The following is a 20,614-nucleotide window of genomic DNA, read 5'->3' as shown; positions in this document are numbered from 1 at the left end:
CCTGTTCGATGAGGTTAGAGCACGTTTTCCTCAAATATTTAAGAGAAACTATTGCATAAATTGAAATGACTGCAGGTTAAAAAAAAAAAAAAGGCAAAAAATAATAAAAAAAAAAAAATTTTAAATCGTATTTATTATTTATACACCGCGATTTGTCGTCATCTTGACACGTTAACGAAAACATTGAAATATAAAAATATCGGCTTACAAAATAAACTTAAACAAAATTAACATAATAGTCTACACAGATAATATCATACATGATTTAAGAATAAATCAACACTAATAATCAGATACATTGTATCGAGTGTCGCCGTCTTGTCGATAAGAGCTAATATAATATTATATATTGTCAGACAAAATCACTTGCAGTGAACAACAGACAACGTGTCGTCGTCGCGCGTTCACGTCGATCACGTTTTCGAGAACATGTTCAGGATGGCCGCGCAAATCTTCTGGGGATTGGTCTCGTTCGGGTAGTACTGCATGGCCGCCGACACCTGTTCCTCCGGGAATATGGACGCCAGATGGTAGTACAGCTTTTGCCTGGCCTCGTGGTACCCGGGAAATATCTGCGGGTCCGAACAGCTGGCCGCCACCGTGTGCGGCGGCAAGTTCATCGGCGGCTGGTGGTGCTGAACGGGCACGGGCGGAGCGGACGCTATTCGCGTCACGTTGCAGTGCTGGCTCTGCCGCAGGTGCACCAGCCGCGGGTCGTAGGTCGGGTTCAGCGTCAGTTGCCGCTGCAACTTGTGATGTAAGTTGCCGCCGCAGTCCGGCTCGGGATCGGACGACTCCGCGGGATTGGCCCTGCCGCAGTACTGCACCGCCGCGCTGTTCGAGCCGCTCGGCGGCGGAGTCGTCGTCCACGCTCCGCCGCCGCCGCCCATCCAATGTGGGTGGTGATGGGTCGTCGGGTGGGCGGTGCCGGTCGTCGGCGGCGGGACGTTGGACATGGTCCGGGTCAGCGGCTTCTTCTGCTGGTTGTTGCCGGAGCCGGACTGCTGCAGCGGCAGACTGACCGACTTGCCCTTGATCTGTCGGCCACCGGCCGAGCCCTGTCGCTGGGCGTGCTCCATCAGCCGCTCGGTGACGGACTTGACGGGCTGCAGACCGCGCTCGGGGTGGCTGAACTTGCACTTGTTGCCGTACGTGCACTTTTTGCCGTACGGACAGGTCTCCGAGCTGACGGCCGTCAGACCGACGCCCGGCGCTTTGCTCCGGAGAAACACGTCGAGGGTGGGACCCGAACGGCCCAGCGGATCGTCCGGCGGCATGAACCTGTGAACGCAGCAAACGATGACGTCTCATTAAATTCACGTTCGCCGAGAGAAACGTATAAGGTACGCGTGTGTTATTGTCAGTCGTCGTCGGTTGTACATACCTGTCGTTGACGAAAGAATACATGAGTATGTTGTTTTGGACGACCGAACGGAACGCCGGACTCTCGTTGGCCAGATCTCGATAGTTGTCGTTCGATACGACGACGCCGTCGAGTTCCGAGGCCAACCGCAGAATGTACCGATCGTCGTAGCACACCATGCGCTTACCGCCGATCTCTCTGGAAGGGGTGAAAACCAACATCCTGGCGCGTTCCAATTCCGTCAGGATATCTTGGTCTATACGAACAGAAAAAATAAAAAAATTATTACATATAATACCACGATATACGCGCGTTTCTCATAGGACCTAAAGTTATAGTAATTAGTAGTTATATAATAGTTTCTTTTACTTCAGAAATAACCCCGTTTCTCATTTAATATTGTTTGATTACGGGAAAATCCCTTTTGAAATCGAAATGAAATGACATAAGGATAATACAGTTATATAGATATTATACATGATGTTATTATGACATGTTTTGATTATTTTAATTGACAAATGACCAGCATAAGTGCATAATAACTGAAAATATATAAGAAATTATAAAATTTAAATTAATGACACTGTATGCGGTAACAAGTAACTTAACCTAACTTTGTCAAAATATATAATAAATCACCCATGCATGTACTAAAATCCAATTTTCTAAACGCCCCCGAGCTAACAGTGTACAAGGGACAGCATATGATGGGTATCAGGGACATTTCAGCTGTAGTTCGCCACTTACCGATAATCCTCCTATTGTCGGGCCTCGAAGCTTCTTTTCGCCACTTTGGCACAAACACCGTGATGTCTGTATGACCTCTCATCCGGAACCAATCGACGCAGATTTTGATGCCTCGACACGAGAACGTCTCTTTGTTTCCGTGGCTGAAGAAAGAATAGATAAAATCCAAACGTTAATAATAAATAATAATATTATTATATTACTAACTATGATCGTAAGGAATTATTATATATGACTTTCATACCTCATAGCGACGTTGCTGCCATCGATGACGACATGCCGAAGTTTAGGCGGTTGAGGACTGAGTAGCGAGTCGTTAGAGTTATTTGACTGAGCTTCTTCGCCGTCCGACTCGCAGTGCAATTTGTGACCACATTGCGCACCGAGCTTGATCAATTCCTGTACGACACGTTAATGGATTAAACATATGAAAAACTACAGCGGGTATATAATTATTGAGAATATGTAAGACTGCAGTGTCTGTAGTCTCGTATGCACTGCACGTCGAGTATAATATTAGACATTAAATACGGACCAATGACTCAATTTTTTTAAAAACAACGAGTAACGACCCCCCAAATTAAGTATTATGATCGCGGCTATATTACATATATTGTCTTGAGTAGGTACATTACGCATAAGGTTACTTTATGTGATTAGACCATAAGGCCAAAATACTCAATTTCAGGTGAGAGGTGACTACCAAAAGGGTTGATAATAGACGCACAAACTAAAATACCGCCAACATCCTGCACGTGATGCAGAAATGACTGATTCTCAATCACTTATACAATAGATATGACTTCATAGCGAAGATCATAATATACATTGTCTGTAAACTTACTGCTAACAGTTGATCTTGCGTGGGTTCCGGGCCCAGCTTGCTGATTGCTGTCTGCACCAAACGTTCGGTGTAACCGAGCTTAAGCGCAAAGTCCACTCTCGATTTATACGCGGCCGCGCTCACGTAATCCGCGTACTCGGCACCGAGCGTATCCGACGTGGTACGGCTGATGTCGTGATGGCCACCAAAGTGCTGACTGCTGCTAGTGTCATCGTCGCCGCCAAAGTCCGAGTCATAACTCGAATCGTCATTGCTGCACTCATCCAGTGTCTGCAGCTGCAGTTCGTCCAACGAGTCCACGTAACACTGTGGAAACGAAAACGATTCAGTCAATACACAGCAGTTCACCGATAATATTATTGTTTATTATAAATCTATATATAGTTATCTTAATGTTATAATCGATTTAAAACACGACCGGTACATCAAACACAACATTGCAGAGTTAATAAATAGCAACGCAATAATATTGACATTTGGCGCGATAAAGATTTAAGACGAAAAACTGAAATCGTAAAAAAGTACTACCCCTCTACGCATTCGGACCGAACGATCATTATAAACCTGCGGACGCGTAATTATGAGTTTTCTTTAAGTCACTGCAGATGAGGAAACCTATGGTAATGATTATTTAAACAATTAATATACTAATTATTATGTGCTAAGTTTTGTAGATAAGATTTTACATGTCAATTAAATAAAATTTCTCGCAATATAGCCATAAACACGTGAGTTGAAAAAATCAAAAACACTATAGGTACGAACGATATCGAAATAATTAACAAGCGAAAAACTGACGAACAGGTGGTCGCGACCGGCGCATCCGGTTCGCGACGAAATTTAAAGACCGCTACCTACGGTAAAAAGAAAACTGCACGAAAAAACGGAAGCAGACTGCAGCTATATGATGTACAAGTGCGGGAGACGATGTCCTGCCTTTGGATCGGGATGGAAACAGTCGTCTGCAGCAGACTTACCCGAAGTACGCCGGTAAAAGTCATGGTTGCGAGTCGGTATCAAAAGTCGGCGTATAATGTGACGTGCGACGAGCTGCGTGTTGTGTGACGGTGCGCGACGCGAGAGACTGCTGCACTGCGCGACGGCCGACCGTGTACTGATGCGGCGGCGGCGCGCGGTGGCGGATCCGGATGAGCTCCGTGTCGTGGGGACTGCCGCCGCGCGGTGGATCCGGGAGAAACAACACGACACTGACCCGAATCGTCGTCGTCGTCGTCGTCGTCGCCGCCGCCGCCGCGCTCGCTCGCTCGCTTCCGGGAGTGAAGGTCTGCTGCGGCCGCCCACCGTCACGGGCGGTTACGAGCGTGCGGCGGCGGCGGCGAACGCACTTACACACGCGCGCGGGCGCAGAATATTATTACAAATATACGCGCGCGGCATGTGTGTGTGCGTGCGCGCGCGTGTCGACGGCGTGCGATGTGCAACAGGTAGGTATGCGTAAAGTGAAAAAAAAAGGGTTAACGGACCCGAACGCCACCTCCGACGACGACGACGTTTTGGAGGGCGATCGCGCGGGGTCAGGTCGTCGGTTACCGTATATGTATATTATATTACATATTACACCTACTCATAGACGCGATAACAGCCCATATACCTAAACCATATTATAAGTATATATATATATTATATATAGGTGTAAGTTTGCAAGAGAGGTACGTCGCGCACTTGTAGCATCTATAGCTAGGTTATATATATATATATATATATACCTATACAGTATAATAAATTAATATTTATAAATACCGTTCTTGCATGCGGATAAGTACAGTTAAATAATTCGTTCGAGATAAATTTTGAGGGAGGACGCGCACTGCAGTTACCTGCACCGGGTCCGCAGTAAAGTATGTGCAGACGCGACTGTAAACGTCGTCATCACGCGCGGGGGTGCTAAAATTGCGCACACCTTGCACTACAATTCGCGCTTGAATACAACAATTGATAATTAATGCCCAATAGTCAGTAGGTATACATTATACACATAATTTTTACAATACATAATACATTATATACCAGTATCATAATCTAAATAACGATACAAATCACAATGTAGGAATTCGATATTCGTGAGTAAAATCGACGAGATTTTAAATTTTACATTTATTAACACCTTTACATAAAATAGGTACCTATTATTGTTAAAAAAACAAAAAAAATTAGAAAATTTTAATACAAATTACGAGATAACGAGCCACTGCAGATGAAAAATTGCATAAATATAATTTATAAATATGTCGAATAACAGGCTGTCTGACGAGGATACATGAGTATATTTACATTATGTGTCGTAAACAAACAACAAAGAAAATTAATTACTTCAATACCACGAGTAAGCAATTGCTGTACAAAGGCACCGCTAAGGTTAAAATTCTGGAGAGCACCGGACACCAACTGTTAACCTAGAATAACCCTTATTGGAATCCACCTCCATCCTCGTCACAAAACATATCAACAAATATTTAATTGGTTATTATTATTTTTTTTTTTAATGAAATGAGAAATGAATAATTTTTAACACTGTGTTTTACTTATTTTTTATGTATGTGACATTATTGTGAATTGTGAACCATTCATAGAAACAGTCAAAATTCTAATATACAACTTTCTGCACTATTATTATTTTATTGCTTTTTTAATAAAGAATTACGATGGTATAAATTTATTTACATATAGCATAAAAGATCAGGTAACTTAACCTAACCTAACCTTTGACTTTTAAGAGTCATTTTAAGTAATTATATCTATAGATAACACCGAAAGTATATTTTAAACAATAGAATTTTGTGTTTTTGAAAGAGAAAATAATTTTTTTTAAATCCTTATACTGATGTAGCTCAAATATTGCTTCTGTGTACCTACAGAGGTCACCAATTAATTAAACATTGAATACGTTCTTTCTTCACTTAGAAAAGGATAAAATTATATTTAAGATATATTATCAAGGAAGAAAGTTTGAATTCATTAGCCATCACGGATATATATATATAAAAGCAAAAATAACGATGATCATTATAATGACTATGGCAGCGATTTAATTAACGAATTCTCTAATCAACAGTCACGGCGTAATAAAGTTTAATTTTTTTTAACAGTACACTATAATTAGAAATTTTTTTATTTCACCAAAAAATAGTATACCTATAACTATATGTTTTAATTGTTAATTTTTCCGAAGAAAAAAGGAAAACCATTAATATATTTTTGTATATAAAAGAGAAACATAAATGTAAAGGCGGAGAAGAAATAGGGAAAAGTAATGTGAAATTAATAAATGAGATCATGAGACGGAGAACTAAACCCTCCATAATTACGTCATTGAAAAATATACAAAAATTCCTCCTCTCTTAGTATTTTAAAATCTGTCATGACTCCATATGAGTTTTATTTTTCATATTACATTGAATGATATTAAGTAAAAATATTGAGGGTTGTCTAGAAAAATGCCATAGCAAAGAACAGGTGTCTATGTCCCTATACAACTAATACACGTAGGCAAAGTAAGCTATATACCTAATTAAAGTATAAGCCCATAAAATTTCACGCGGTCCCTAGCAGCAAGTATTTTACGTTGGTGAGCAGGACGGCCAGGACGAAACGGAATTTGTTTTGCTCGGTAAAGTGTATATTTTAAAACTGCATCATCACGCTCGAGCACGATATTCTTAATTCACAAAAACTGCATAAGAAGCAGGTAAATTGCAGAAGATGCGACACAAATCATATAAGTAGTATAGGTACAGCACTATATATATTGTATCCGGGTGATATTTATACAGTTAAGTACACAATCTGATGTATAAATTATATATGTATGTATGTATGTGTATATGTAATATGTATGTATGTATATATGTATTTGTGTGTGTGTATGTGTGTACTTACTCGTGTTATATATGATTGTATAAATAGTTGTTTTTGCAGCGCTGTAGTGTACTTACCATAATATTATGTTTACGACGTTTTTCCGCGACCATTGTATATCTTTTGGACTAGGTATAACATGGCCATATAAATTAAACGTCACAGAAACTTTATAGCCACATAATAATATAGTCTAAGTATAATATGCGGTAAGCTAATCTATAATTTTAATGCGACACGCGATGTGTCAACGATGGTGGTATTTCATAAATATTGTTCACGATTAAGATTATTTTTCCTCTTTTTAAGAATACATCGGGTAAAAAATACAACACGGAAATCGATAAATTCAAATTTCAATGCACCACCTATTCAAATTCCTCAAGAATACAATGCCAATTAAAATACCTAACAAAATCATAAATTACAATATTATAAATGATAAGTAACGATACATTAATTTTTGGCAATATTTTGTTTTCCAAAAAAAAAAATATATAAGATAATTAAAATAAAATATTATAATTGACGTGTTTAAAAATTAATCTACCTAATACTAAAATGTACACATCTTGGGTTTTCGACTTAGCCAAGATATTATCGTAAACTATGATATTATTTAATCTACTTAATTTATTTTTAAACGAGAAAATAATAAACTATAATACATAGTGATATAATATCACCTATATCTATTATATCTCTTTAAAATATAAATAAAAATTCTTACTAAGTTTATGTTTAAATAGGATATCAATATGAAATTAACTTCATACAAAACAAGGATAGTAATCTTATTCGGGAATCTGATCATCTGAACAAGTATAATAAAATAGTAGTAATAGTATAAACATATTATGAAATTATTGAAATATGAATAGTGTTATAAATGTTAAAATATATCTTCAATAAAGAGATAATAAAATAAAAACTAAATAAAATAAATTCTTCAAAAGTTTAATAAACTCAATAAAATATTGATATTTTGTTTATATTTGAAAAAAAAAAGTTATAGTTTATACGTTAAATAAAATAAATTTATTATCTTGCCATTTACGATAAATAGGTACTGACCGTTAAATAAGATATAACATGTAAATTTGTTAAATTTATTGAGTAATATTTAACAACCTAACCTACACAATACACATTAAAAACCAAAAATACTTAAACGAAATTTGAGTGTATTATACTATATTATATTCACACATTTGTTAAATAATTTTACGTGACTTAACATACCTACCAAATATAAAATCTAGAAGTACGTTACTCTCCGTTTAAATAGGTTTGTTAAAAAATATATATTTTTTAATGCATTAAAGTTCCAAATTATACCAGTGAGTTTTCAATAAAACTAAAAATAATACACACACACACATATATATATATATTTAAGTATATCTATAGTTCTGCTCGTTACATTATACTTGTCATATAACAAATAAAATAACTTCCATAATTTCGATCACTATACAGTTCACCAATATTTTCCACCTCACGGTCACTCCTTTCCATATCCTAAAACCCAAGCGGCCAAGCTATAGATAGTTAGTTTATTTTCCATTTTAATATATATAATCGTAACATCTTCAACACTTTCTCTGTATACTCATTTCTTATTCTATATTTTCTTTGTCATTCGAGAGAAAAATAGCTCAAATTGTTTATCACTATCACAATATATAAGTCACGTTATATCTTATTTCTATAATATTATATACTATTGTTTTACATACTATCACGCAATTTTAATATAGTTTTGCAATATAATAATTATTATCATTTGTCTTATCAAAGTCTGTGATATACGGCCGTGTTGATATATTTTTATAATACATGCTTAATTACCTACAGATGAATAATCCCCGCACATTATATTCAATTAATATAGCCATTATTGTTAACTATCACTTTTCACAAAACCATTAAAATTGTACATTAGCACATTAAAAAAATACTTGCAGGATTACACGAGAATGCTATCACCGCCATTTCACTCAAGACACATCCTTATTACTTTTATTTAAATACTCTCATACACATTATTATAATATGTTGATATTTCTATTGTTCTTTTCTACTACACTACTATTTTCATAAAATCAACTTTTATTAATTTTAATATTTCAATCTAAAGGTATATTTTTAATTTTTAAAATTTTTTAATACAAACTAAAACTATGACTATCTTTCATAAATGGTCAATGGTTTGGGTTAAAAATTAAAATAATACAAGGGTATACAGAAATACAGTGCATTGTATAAATATGAATGTGTACCTATATAATCAGCACAAAATACGAATTATTAGGTATTTAAAATAATTACATTTTTCTTCCAAATTATAAACCCTTTTTAAAATGCATAAGGAAGATCAAACAAATTATGCTACTATAATTTTTATTTAAAGCAAAATAATCTTTTAGTACATAATAATTTATATTATCGTCCATCACCTTATTTTTATGTTTAAAATTACGTATTTGGAAATATTTTTCAGTATTTTTAGTTGAAAAAAAAATATATAATACGATTTACTTTGTCGTAGAAAATTAATTAATTAATCATTTACACGGGGATACGTCTTATAGTTCAATATAAGTTAAAAAATAAGTATATATGGTTTCCTTAGTTGACGATAAATATGATAATAAATAAGTTAACAAATAAATAATACAAATACTGTAGATAATAAATATATTTAAAATTAAAATTATGATTATACTTTGCAAAATTGTACAAACGTTTCTATTTTGCTTTCATACCATATTATAATAATAACGTTTTGCACGGCCCAGTAGTTTTTTTTTATGTTATTATAACAATTGCATCAAAACAGTTGATTTTAATCCTCAGAGAAAGTGTCCAAAGTGTTCATCAAGTAAAGTCAAGTATAGCCAGATATGACCTTCTAAACACATTGGTCCATGACAATATGACATTCGATAACGGATAATATTTATATTTCAAATTTTGTAAATTCGTTAAACATAATATACCTATATAGTCTGTAAGTATTTAAGTTATCTGACTAATAGCTGGTTAAAACCCAATGACTGAATGTAATTGCTATATACCTAGTATAAGTATATATATGTACACAATTTACATAGTACGTTATGTCTATAGTGTTTATATTATTTCGATTCTGATGTCTGATTTAACAATGTAGACTGCAATGTAGACATTTGATTGCAGGTACATACTTTAAAATGTGTGTGTGTGTGTGTATTATGTGTTATTACAGTTGACCTCGGTATCACGAAGTTTTAAAGGACAAAAAAAAATTCGACAATGAAACTTTCGAGTTACCCAGACAATTTAAAAAATACATACAATTTGAAATAAAAATGTTTATTATTAATAACATAATGTTAATAGGATTATTTTAAACTGCTGCAATTATATCTTTTTTTACTTTTCAAATCCTTTCCAACTTATTTTATAATTTTTAATTTGTCACCAAAATTTAAGCAATTCTAAGATATTTACCGTTGTGACGAAAAAACACTCAATAAAATATGAAAACATAAACTGTATAATTAAAATCACGAACAAGTACAATTGAATACAACTTAACACTAAATAAAATCAAGAAAAAGTAAAATCTGTGAACATCATCGGTTTCTAGCTGAACTATAATCAAACATCAACGTTATTATATAGTGTGTATAAATTATGTTATTTATTTTATATTTTATTGACTTGACATTGGATACTTTATCTAATGTCATACATATATTCGAGTTAGTGAATCGAAGTAGGCGGTGTTCAACAAGTGGGAATTTGACATAGCGAAATAAATTACCACATAAGTCTAATGCTAAATGATTGCGGGGACTGAAAAAAAAATCGATATACAGAAACTTTGAAATACTGAAGTTCGAAATAGCGGAATACACGCAATAATACAAAGGAAGCATAATTCCTATGCAATAAAAATGTAAAAGCCTAGTTTGGAAATCGAGCATTGTAAAAACGCCCACTACCTATACTTTCCATCACATTAACAAAAAAAAATAACCAATTTATGCGATTGAAGATCACTCAACAAATATGAAGATACTGCATTACAATTTACAATATTTTATATCAATAAGACATAAAATAAAAATCGCCATTTTAAAATTCAATACATTTATTTTAAGAGGTAAGTACATAATATTATCTAAATATAATTTTAAATTGTTGTAAATAAGTTTATTATTTTATTTATTAGAAAAAATAAAATGTGTACACTATATCCAATAAGAATTTGAAGTACATTTTATTTAATTATTTCTAAATACAAATTAGCTTGTTTCACATAAGAAGCGCTCGCCTAACCAACTAACCCCCATTGAAGACATTCCTACGTTATAAAAATGTAAATAAATAGGTAATATGCGAGGGATGTACATTGTATATAATTCTTTCTAATGTAAAATCTCTAGCTGCAAATATATTGCAAAGCTGGTGAGACGTTTTCCTATAGGTATCTACTTTCTATAATTATTTTAATTAACTGATAAATTGTTATATGAAAAAGCTCACCTGGAAGATTCGGTATTAAACGTGGTATATCTATAAACACATACTAATAAGTCAGAGTAAATGAGTAATTTATATAATAAATAATCTTATATTATCAAACTAATTAAAAAGTTTTTTTATTTTTATACATATGATGTAATAAAAGTAACGATATAACTTATATATCTTATACTCTTCAATATCATGTCTACAGTATATTCCAATATTCATACATCTATCTAGAATTTAAATAAGCCTAAATTTATCCACCTTTTCAGAATTCAAGATTATATAAATTAATCATTTTATCGTCTAGTAATGTAATTTAAATTATAACACTCAAATATTTCAAAAAAATTTATACCATTTTATATAGTTATAGAACGTGTACACTAAAAATATATTTAAATAATGATTTGTTTAATTTGATTGAAATTTGAACAAGAAAACATTTTAAACAAAACTTACTTAGGATTGTTTGCACTATACACATTGTGAAATAGTGATTTCGTTAATTGGTTAAATATTATAGTAAATATCAAAGTTATTTAAAATAAATCAGTTTATAAAGTATCAATTATTCATATATGTACATAAAAAGAAATATATCACCTTGGTGTGCGCTAAAAATAATCAAAATTAAGTAGTTTATCTATATAGGTAAGTGTACTGGTTTTTTTCAAGGTTTTAATAAATACATACATACAGGAAAATAATCAAGCATAGGAAATTTAAGAGGATCTTTATAGTTCATACAATAAATATAAAGTATTGTAAGTAATCTAGAATTTCTAAAAAATATTAGGTTTTTATACAGTTATTTATTTTGCTAATTGTTTGTGTTCTGCAATTTAAACCTTAAAATTGGTTTATCAATACTGACTAAATTCAGTCAAATTCTATAACAAACTATACTTTTTTTGTGAAACTATAGGTACCTATAGTATAATAAAACCTACAATTTCTGTAGAAGTCACGCGCAATTAATTTTTTTAATTTGAATCGAAAATAAGAAAACGAACGCTTCAGTTGAGGCAAAAATAAACTATATTGTACAAGATTCGTGTAGGAATCGAAATTACTATACGTATACATAAGTATTTAAAAAAATATATCTTTTACTAAACATAATAAGTATATCTGGAAAAACTTTAGGGGCGATCGGGGAGAAAAATGTCAAAAACACACCCGAAAATCTGTACATGTACCAACCAAACTAGACACCAATCCAATTACGGACGTTCTAAACGCACAGATGGATTATAAAAACGATTTAGGCCATTATCGAAAGGGAAAGTAAATCACACACACACGAACAGGATGTACTTGGGCGCCTTTCACGTGCTTATAAATAATATGTGTACAACGTTGCGGCATTATGTTTTTATACATGAATATGAATTATGAATGCTAGACTTATAATATCTCTATTGTGCTTTTATGTGTAACAGGATTTAGTGAAATATTGATTTCTAGGTATAAGCACACAACAAACGTGATAATTAATCGAAAATGTGCATTATAATATTAGGTATTATATATTTCTCAATTTCTGATCTGTTCATAGACTCCGTTACGCAACTCAAACGTACCTATACAAAAATTAAACGCTCGGACGCTGCGGTGACACAATATAATAATTATTTATTATTTTTTAATAATATCTTTGATAGACGGTAGTATAATAACAATATATTATAACATCACATCACTTCCAATTTAAATACCTACCTAAGGCTATGGTTATCCAATATTGATTGTGTGCACATCACATTATTGGTTTTCGACGACAAATATTATATATTAATATATTATGCTTACTGTCTGCTACTAATTAATGTATTATAAATACACGTACGTGTAATAATATTAATTGTATTGTACTTACATAATAGCATAATCAAGGCTAAGTCATGGGGGCGGGCCAAAATTGTACTTACATTTAAAATTTAAATATATTAGGTATATGAATATATTTTTAAAGATAATAATACAAATATATTTTATCCTCTTTGCGCCTAATGTCCATTTTGTGTTACTTCCCAAAATACCAGACCAGCTGTTTATAACATTTGTAATCGTATGATTCGTATGTGGCTGATGTCCATTTCAATGGACATTTATATTTACCTTCCAGAGCCATATTTTATTTTCAATTTGTATGATATGATGTTATAAAATCAAAATAGATATGATAATGAACAATAATTAATATTAACATTTTTATGATCCATTTGAATAGACATCCGGTGACCGACACATTATACGATTACAAATTTTAAAAACAGGTCAGGCGTTTCAGGGGGTAAAAAGTTTGTCCATTTGGGTAGTCAATTTGTAAATAAAATCTATTTTATAATTTTACTTAGTAAATCAGAAAACATTTGGATACACATATACAAGACACGTTTGGGACATTTGGTTACACATAATATACGAATAATATATAATACATAAAGTATTTACAAATTCAAAACATAAAAACTATTCAGGTCCTAGGAGATTATACTTTATTTCAAGCAAAGAAAAGGTGCTAAACCATTCAGAACATTCTATAGGCTCTCCTCTGAAAATTAATAACTGGTGTTGTGGGAAATACACTTTCAACACTCAAATCTCTATCATTGTTAAGACACTGTAGGTTGTAAGTACCTCAGTTCCTACCCAAAATACATTACAATGTCGTATTTTTGAAAATATTATATTATAATATATATAGCTGTAGCAGCAATGGCACATTTAAAATGTCTTTGAAAGGCACGACGATGTGACAAAAATCGACAGTGTCAAACGCCCCAGTATTTTATTAGTATTATTTGATACTTACGGATAAAGTAATAATTAAAAAAAACATAAAACTATAATCATATAAATATAAGCTAAAAAAATAAAAGGGGCCAAGGGGGAGTTATATCTCCCGTAAATACCTACGCTACTACTTGCTACTGTATAATTGTCACCTCATCGTCTGGATGACAAATTATAGCAATGACTTGTTTCGAAGCAAAGCGAATCGAATCGTGTACTATACAACTAAAGCTGATTATCAAAATGTCATTATATATTAGGCTTTAGAACACAAATCGTTAACTTAAAGAGCCGGTACGTCTCTAAAACACTAGCTATGTCTAACAAAAATTCCCACAGCGATATTTATATTTTTAAAAACCTTAAGATCGAACCTTTTATAAGACTTAAAAAACACCACCACCTCGACGACACCCCTCAAATCACATGTATACAACAATTATGTTTATTAATGATTTCAACGTCTCAACGGACAACGACATATTATGTTGTCATACGATTCAATTTCATATTTGATATCAACTATATCAATATGAAGATTAAGTAATGAATATACAAAAGAGTGTATAAAACCTCCTACAAGTTAGATATATTTTAATATAAAATTAAAACACCTTCTTAAAAAAAATTCTGGCTAACCGCCTGTTGCCCGTGGGAGTGACCGTCTTCATAGATAGTATGTTATAATAAACACGCATTAAATTATTTTGTATGATATAATAATATTATCTACCTTTAACCGATCGATCAAATGATCGTCCGGTGCCTTGCCATCGTATTCGTCCAACTTGGTGACGGCAAAAACCACCGCCGCGGACGTATCACTACCACCGCGGACGATCCGCAGCTCACACCCGAACAGGTTCCTGATGGAGTCTATCCGATCGACCACCAGACGACCCTTGGAACTGTCCACCGACAGTGTCGCGTTGGAGGCGGTGGTTGGCGACAGTGGTCCTGCGTGGTCCATATTTTGACACTGTCATGATTCTGCGATCAAGCAGCGGCGGAAGCCGCTTCACCGAACATTTCACACATTTTTGCTGTCATGGGCGGAAAATCGCACATCGGCCAGTGACTGTTCATCGTCGTTAATTTAATATTGTTTTAACCAGTCCGAAAAAACGATTTAATAACGATAGGTAAACGGCTAAGATGCGACGGTAGTCATTACTAGTAATTTATTATTATCGAGCATGAGTTTCAAGTACCTACTAGTTGTGGCGACGACGATGGACCGGGACCGAAGACAGCGAGAAATAAAATCTGTCAGTGGTCGGGCACGATCGTACCTTATCGACGTATTCGCGACGAAATCATTGAAAAAAACCGAGTATACCTATTATCGTCAACAACGTTGCGACGTAAAATTTCGATTATTACAATCGGCAATATAATTATAGCGTAATAACACAAATAAACGAAAAACAAATAATACGAAAAATAAATAAAATAATTATTACGATGGAGTGGCAGACGAGAGTCGGTTATCACAGCTGGTGCGGTTATCGCGATATTCGCAATGTGTTATTGTTGTTGTAGTACCTACAACACTTACTTTCTGTCCGACTGGTGCGCGGCCATTCTGCGCATGAACACCTACGCAACATAATATTATTTACTTCACGCAAGTGCATTGTGACCAACCGTCGTCACTATTTTATACCACATCGACATCGCCAGGCAAGCAATAAAACGTTTTAACTATTAATAGTCACATAAATATTATTTATTTTGTCATGGTGAAACATTAATTACAAATTTTTATAAATACATCAACATCATACTAAAACTATATCTTAAATAAAAATTTAATTGTAGTAAAAATTCTAAAATGTATAAATAAATCTATTAAAAATTGTTAAATAATTCACAAGGACAAGGATGACTAAAACTTACATTACAAAGTAGATCTTTCATTATGGACCCAACATGATCGTTAGTAGCAATAGAAGGAAAATTGTCAACAAATACATCTTCCAATTTAATTAAATAATTATGGAACTCATCATGAGACATTAAAAGCTTACCAAAATTGGAAGAGTCATTTGCAGAGTAAGATTTGAAGAAAGTTAAGAGAAAGGACTGATCTAATGTTTTTTGATGATTTACATACTCTATATAAACCTGGCATTCATGTTTTTCTAGACATTTCTTCATAAGGTATCCATACACATATGTATAGGCATTTCTCTCGGGAATATTTAATTTCCTGTAGTCAACAGTACCAATTTTTATTGATTTAAAATTAAAAAGATGATTTTGTTCTTCGGATACAAATAACCGGTTTATTTGTGTGCTTGGTTGTTCGTTGACATGAGTAAGGACTTGATCTAGATCTTTTAGACAGTTAGCACCTAGGGAATGTTTAAAATACTGAAGGCAAAATATTTCCTTAAAAGATTGAATAAATTGAACAGGTGTGGGATTTGTGTTGTTATCGTGTTGCTGTCTAAAAACCCCGAATAAATTTTCCAGACAATCTTGATTTAAACGGCCTGTATAAACATGATATTGTTGGATTTGAGAAGAATTTTAGGATTTCCATAGCATTTGTAGTGCACTAATAAAGACTAACCAACCATTAGTGAAATTTGTCCGGTTAGTAACATCAATATTATTTTTTTTGTTTATAACTTTTAAATTTGTAAACATTTCAGTCATTTTTATTCTTTAATCCAACAACTGAGGTGATACATTATTAAAAGGACTATTATAAATGTTACTGTTAAGAGTTTCCCTGGAATTAAATATGTCGAACAATTTGTCCATGTCATTTATAAATTGTATTGTTTTTTGAGAGTCAATTAGTATTAATCCACAATTTAATGCTCTGGTTATACTAGCTGCAACAGTGGCACTAAAAACTTGAGCTGCTAATTTTACTTTCATTTTATCAAAAAGACCGGGATAAATATGAAAATGTCAATTTAGGTGCCATACAGGGGTTACATTTACTATCATAATTGTAAAAATTATCTAAATGTTTTTTGTCAACTAAATCTTCATTAATTTTGAATAAATGTTTAAAAAACATGTTACATGTTGATTTCAACAGGTGAGGGGGATCAAACATATATATAACTTGCTGTCCATCAACTTCAAAAAATGGTTCTTCAGGAGAAACATTATAATTTGAAAAGCAAATGAAATTTGACCCTTGATCAGAAATGAAGCATTTAACATTAAGTTTAATTTCCCGTAATCGGCAAATCGTTGAAAAAATAATAAAATTTAGATCTGGCCCAGAACAGCTATTAGAAACAAGGTAATAAGCAATAAGTTGTTTCCATTTTTCCAATTATATTTAATTCCTCTAAGCATAAGGATAAGAGCGTATTTTGCAGGTTCATATTATGTTCTATAAGCATATGATTGGTTAAAACCAATTATCTCATCTTTGGTAACATTGTAAAATAAATTTTGTTTAATTGACATTTCATCAGCACATAAAAAGCAGTCCAAAGCATCAGAATGAAAACTACTCATTTTGAATTCTAAAAAGTGAAATAGGAAATCATTTAAGCCAGGTTTTAAATCATACTGCGAAGTTACTCTTTTTAAAGTGCAAATGGAAGGGAGAGAAAAAGTTTTTTGAAACAATTAAATACCATAGGACTAAGAAAATATATAGTTAAAGCAAATTGTTTTAATTGTTTAGAATACCAATGTCCACTTTTAGATCTCTCTTTATTTACAACATTATTCTTGACAAGAAGGTAGACTGATGGAGATAAATATTGTTCACACATCTTCATACAATGTTCAATAATTAAAGTCTGCTCCAGTATTTTTTCAAGTTCCTTAATTATACACAGAGCCTTGGACAATCTTTGTTGAAGTACACGTTTCCTTGGAGTTTTGGCAATTAATGAGTTAGGAGTCTAAATACTTATGGAACACGTATCAACTACTGATGTATTACTTGAAAATTATGTAGATGAAACTAAAAATAAAATTAAGGTGAATTATAATAATTAATTAAATAAAAGATCATATCAAACAAAAAAGTCTATTTGTAATCAATATACTAGAAGTTGAACATCTTGGTGGATTGTCAATTATAACACTTTCAATTTGGGTGTCATCATCTAAGGATATGGATGAAATATTAGCATGTTGGTCATGTTGTGAAGATTGGTTTTCTGTACAGATAATGTTATCTAGGTAAAAGAACAAAATAATTTTTTACTATAAATACTAATGAAGACATTTTATTTACACATTCAACTTACTGTTAAATAATGTTGGTATTGCTTGATTTGTCAATCTATTTTTTTTATTATTCGAGTACATCTTGTCTTCAAAATGAAGCGAACACAATCTGTGATTTCTATTCAAAACATCAGGGTCAATGGTTGGTAAATTGATTGGATTACAATTTTCAATCCAGTCAGCACATCTATAATTATTAAACATTTGGTAGATACTAATACAATTATTTGTAATGTATGATAGAAAATAAACAGAAATGTATTTGATAGACATTGCTTATTACCTAACACATAATCATATAATGACTAAATACAATTAAGATTTAAATTACAAGAAATAGGTGAGTAAATTTTTGATATTTCTTACCTTGCATGATCTTTGGGAAATCTATGAAACTTTGTTTCAATATGTTTTTTCCCAAAAACAACGCTGGTGCAATTCGCCAACGAACATGTATGGCCGCCCGAATACATTATTGAAATTGGAAAGGCTTTGAGTTCAAAACTAAACGACTAAAATTAAAAATTATGCTGAATGCCTGAATTGCTGACTGCTGATTGTTTATGTACGTTCAAAATTATAATGTCAATACTCAATATCTACACGTGCTCATCTATAGTGATAACATTAAAAACGTGTAGATTCAGTTACAGCAACAAAAGAGAATTTTCAATTATTTTCAAATCTTGGCTATACTGATAATCCCATACATTTTTCACTAATTTTCGAGCCTTCTGGTTATTCAGTGTTTATAATATCAACAATTTATACATCTCGACAATGAGATAACACTATCACATTACTATCATCAATTTATAATAAATTTTAAGTACTATTTTAAGCAATTAATTTTATTAATTTCGAATTTTGAGCATTGGATATTTACTGCTTGTAAGTTTCAAACTGAATTACTATAGTACTTAATGTATCCTACTAGCAATATGTAGTTAAGTAAATAATATCAATTAATTACTAAAACATTTAGTGTCACTAGGTGATTTCTATAATTTATCATGGGTTGAAAATTGCAAAACTTTACAATGGACAAACTTACTGTTATTTCGGGGACGTTGTTCTTGTTGGCTGATGTGTTTGCAATCGTCAGTTTGGCGATGCCCGACTGGATCATTACTGATGTAGGAGGTGAATATTAGCTTGTTTACTTTGTTTGATTTCTAAATACAGATATTCATTTTTGTGATCCGAATATTTAAAAAAAAAAAATGGTTTTTAGGCGACACTAGATTGGGTTTGATGTGGACGTGTATGACCCTTTTTAACAGGCCACAAGTGTGTTTTACTCCTGATCTGAGACTCGAATGGTTATTGGCTTTAGTCAGTATTTTCATTGGGTGTATATGTATAACTACAACCATCATTTTGTTGGCCTCTTCACATTGGGACCGTAATGTCATACCATATGCACGTTGGGTAGGATTTACTGCCAGTAAGTTATATTGAATGTGTTTAAAGCTTACATAGACTTACATCTATTTGTTTTTTCAGTGGTACTGTTTTGTTTTGCTGCCGTTGTGTTTCCCATGGGTTTTCATATACCCGAAATTGGCGGTCAACCATATCAACTACCAAACAGTCATCAAGTTGGCATTTCATACATTTTATTTGTATTGTCACTATGGGTAACTGTAATATCTGAGTTATTTGCTGGCAAAGTGTGTTTACCCCATTTCTAGAAGTACTCATAAACTACAGAATATTTTGTTGTTTGTATAATCTACCTGAATGATACCAACTACCAAGTTTGAAAGCTAGGAAATAAATTAAATATTATGCAAATAATATACAGATATATACAAGAAGATCAAACTGGTTAGTTAAAAAAAAATAAAACCAAGAACGCATTGGAGGTTACATAGCAATAGCTATAAAGAAATCATGTCAAAAATACATATTTCTGCAAATATATTCATTGGAGAAAACAGAAAATATATCTTGTTAATTTTAAAAGCATATTATGTAACTATTATAATATGAGTAAAATTAATTAATTTTTGAAATAATTTACTTAGTGTAAAAATAAAATTGTAAAATTCATGAAATAATAAAGTTTATTATATTATGGTAATTATTGCTAATTGATATAAATCTAACTGTTTGTTTAATTAACTATTATATTCCAAACCTCAAAATAAACAGCTACAGAACTAAACTTGTTTATGTTTGTGAACCTCGGTAACAAAATCTGGTAGATCAAAATCATGTCAGAGAACTTTGACTGTTACTTG

At 32.6% G+C, this 20,614-nt stretch overlaps 2 protein-coding genes across 4 annotated transcripts; one reads left to right on the top strand and one right to left on the bottom strand.

Moving 5' to 3' along the window:
• Positions 1–101: 101 nt before the first annotated feature.
• Positions 102–15,728, bottom strand: LOC114123891 (probable ribonuclease ZC3H12C). Of its 2 annotated transcripts, none has more exons than XM_050204588.1 (6): positions 14,887–15,728; positions 2,955–3,260; positions 2,355–2,509; positions 2,111–2,253; positions 1,385–1,619; positions 102–1,281 (listed from the first exon to the last, which is right to left on the bottom strand). In XM_050204588.1, exons 1-6 carry the CDS (start codon positions 15,121–15,123, stop codon positions 414–416), a joined length of 1,944 nt encoding a protein of 647 aa, XP_050060545.1. In that variant the 5' UTR covers positions 15,124–15,728; the 3' UTR covers positions 102–413. The 2 variants fall into 2 exon arrangements, with proteins under 2 accessions (XP_050060545.1, XP_050060546.1); XM_050204589.1 differs by lacking the exon at positions 14,887–15,728 and adding an exon at positions 3,932–4,148.
• Positions 15,729–19,112: 3,384 nt separating this feature from the next.
• LOC114123900 (uncharacterized protein C16orf52 homolog A) lies at positions 19,113–20,454 on the top strand. Of its 2 annotated transcripts, none has more exons than XM_027987036.2 (4): positions 19,113–19,259; positions 19,354–19,511; positions 19,603–19,815; positions 19,875–20,454. In XM_027987036.2, the coding sequence occupies exons 2-4, from the start codon at positions 19,409–19,411 to the stop codon at positions 20,060–20,062; spliced, it is 504 nt and encodes a 167-aa protein (XP_027842837.1). In that variant the 5' UTR covers positions 19,113–19,259; positions 19,354–19,408; the 3' UTR covers positions 20,063–20,454. The 2 variants fall into 2 exon arrangements, with proteins under 2 accessions (XP_027842837.1, XP_027842838.1); XM_027987037.2 differs by having other exon boundaries at positions 19,127–19,259; positions 19,363–19,511.
• Positions 20,455–20,614: the final 160 nt, after the last annotated feature.

This window comes from Aphis gossypii, chromosome 3, assembly GCF_020184175.1.
Source record: "Aphis gossypii isolate Hap1 chromosome 3, ASM2018417v2, whole genome shotgun sequence".
Lineage (NCBI taxonomy): Eukaryota > Metazoa > Arthropoda > Insecta > Hemiptera > Aphididae > Aphis > Aphis gossypii.
This window is presented reverse-complemented; position numbering and strand designations above follow the sequence as displayed.

Bases quoted from the DNA above. Each gene is read 5' to 3' on its own strand.
- LOC114123891 (XM_050204588.1), bottom strand. From the start codon at position 15,123: ATGGACCACGCAGGACCACTGTCGCCAACCACCGCCTCCAACGCGACA. The intron at 3,261-14,886 runs GTAGATAATATT...TCGTTTCCACAG, and splicing joins ATTTGATCGATCGGTTAAAG to TGTTACGTGGACTCGTTGGA. The intron at 2,254-2,354 runs GTATGAAAGTCA...TTCTTTCTTCAG, and splicing joins GGCAGCAACGTCGCTATGAG to CCACGGAAACAAAGAGACGT.
- LOC114123900 (XM_027987036.2), top strand. From the start codon at position 19,409: ATGGACAAACTTACTGTTATTTCGGGGACGTTGTTCTTGTTGGCTGAT. The intron at 19,512-19,602 runs GTGAATATTAGC...AATGGTTTTTAG, and splicing joins GATCATTACTGATGTAGGAG to GCGACACTAGATTGGGTTTG. The intron at 19,816-19,874 runs GTAAGTTATATT...TTGTTTTTTCAG, and splicing joins TTGGGTAGGATTTACTGCCA to TGGTACTGTTTTGTTTTGCT.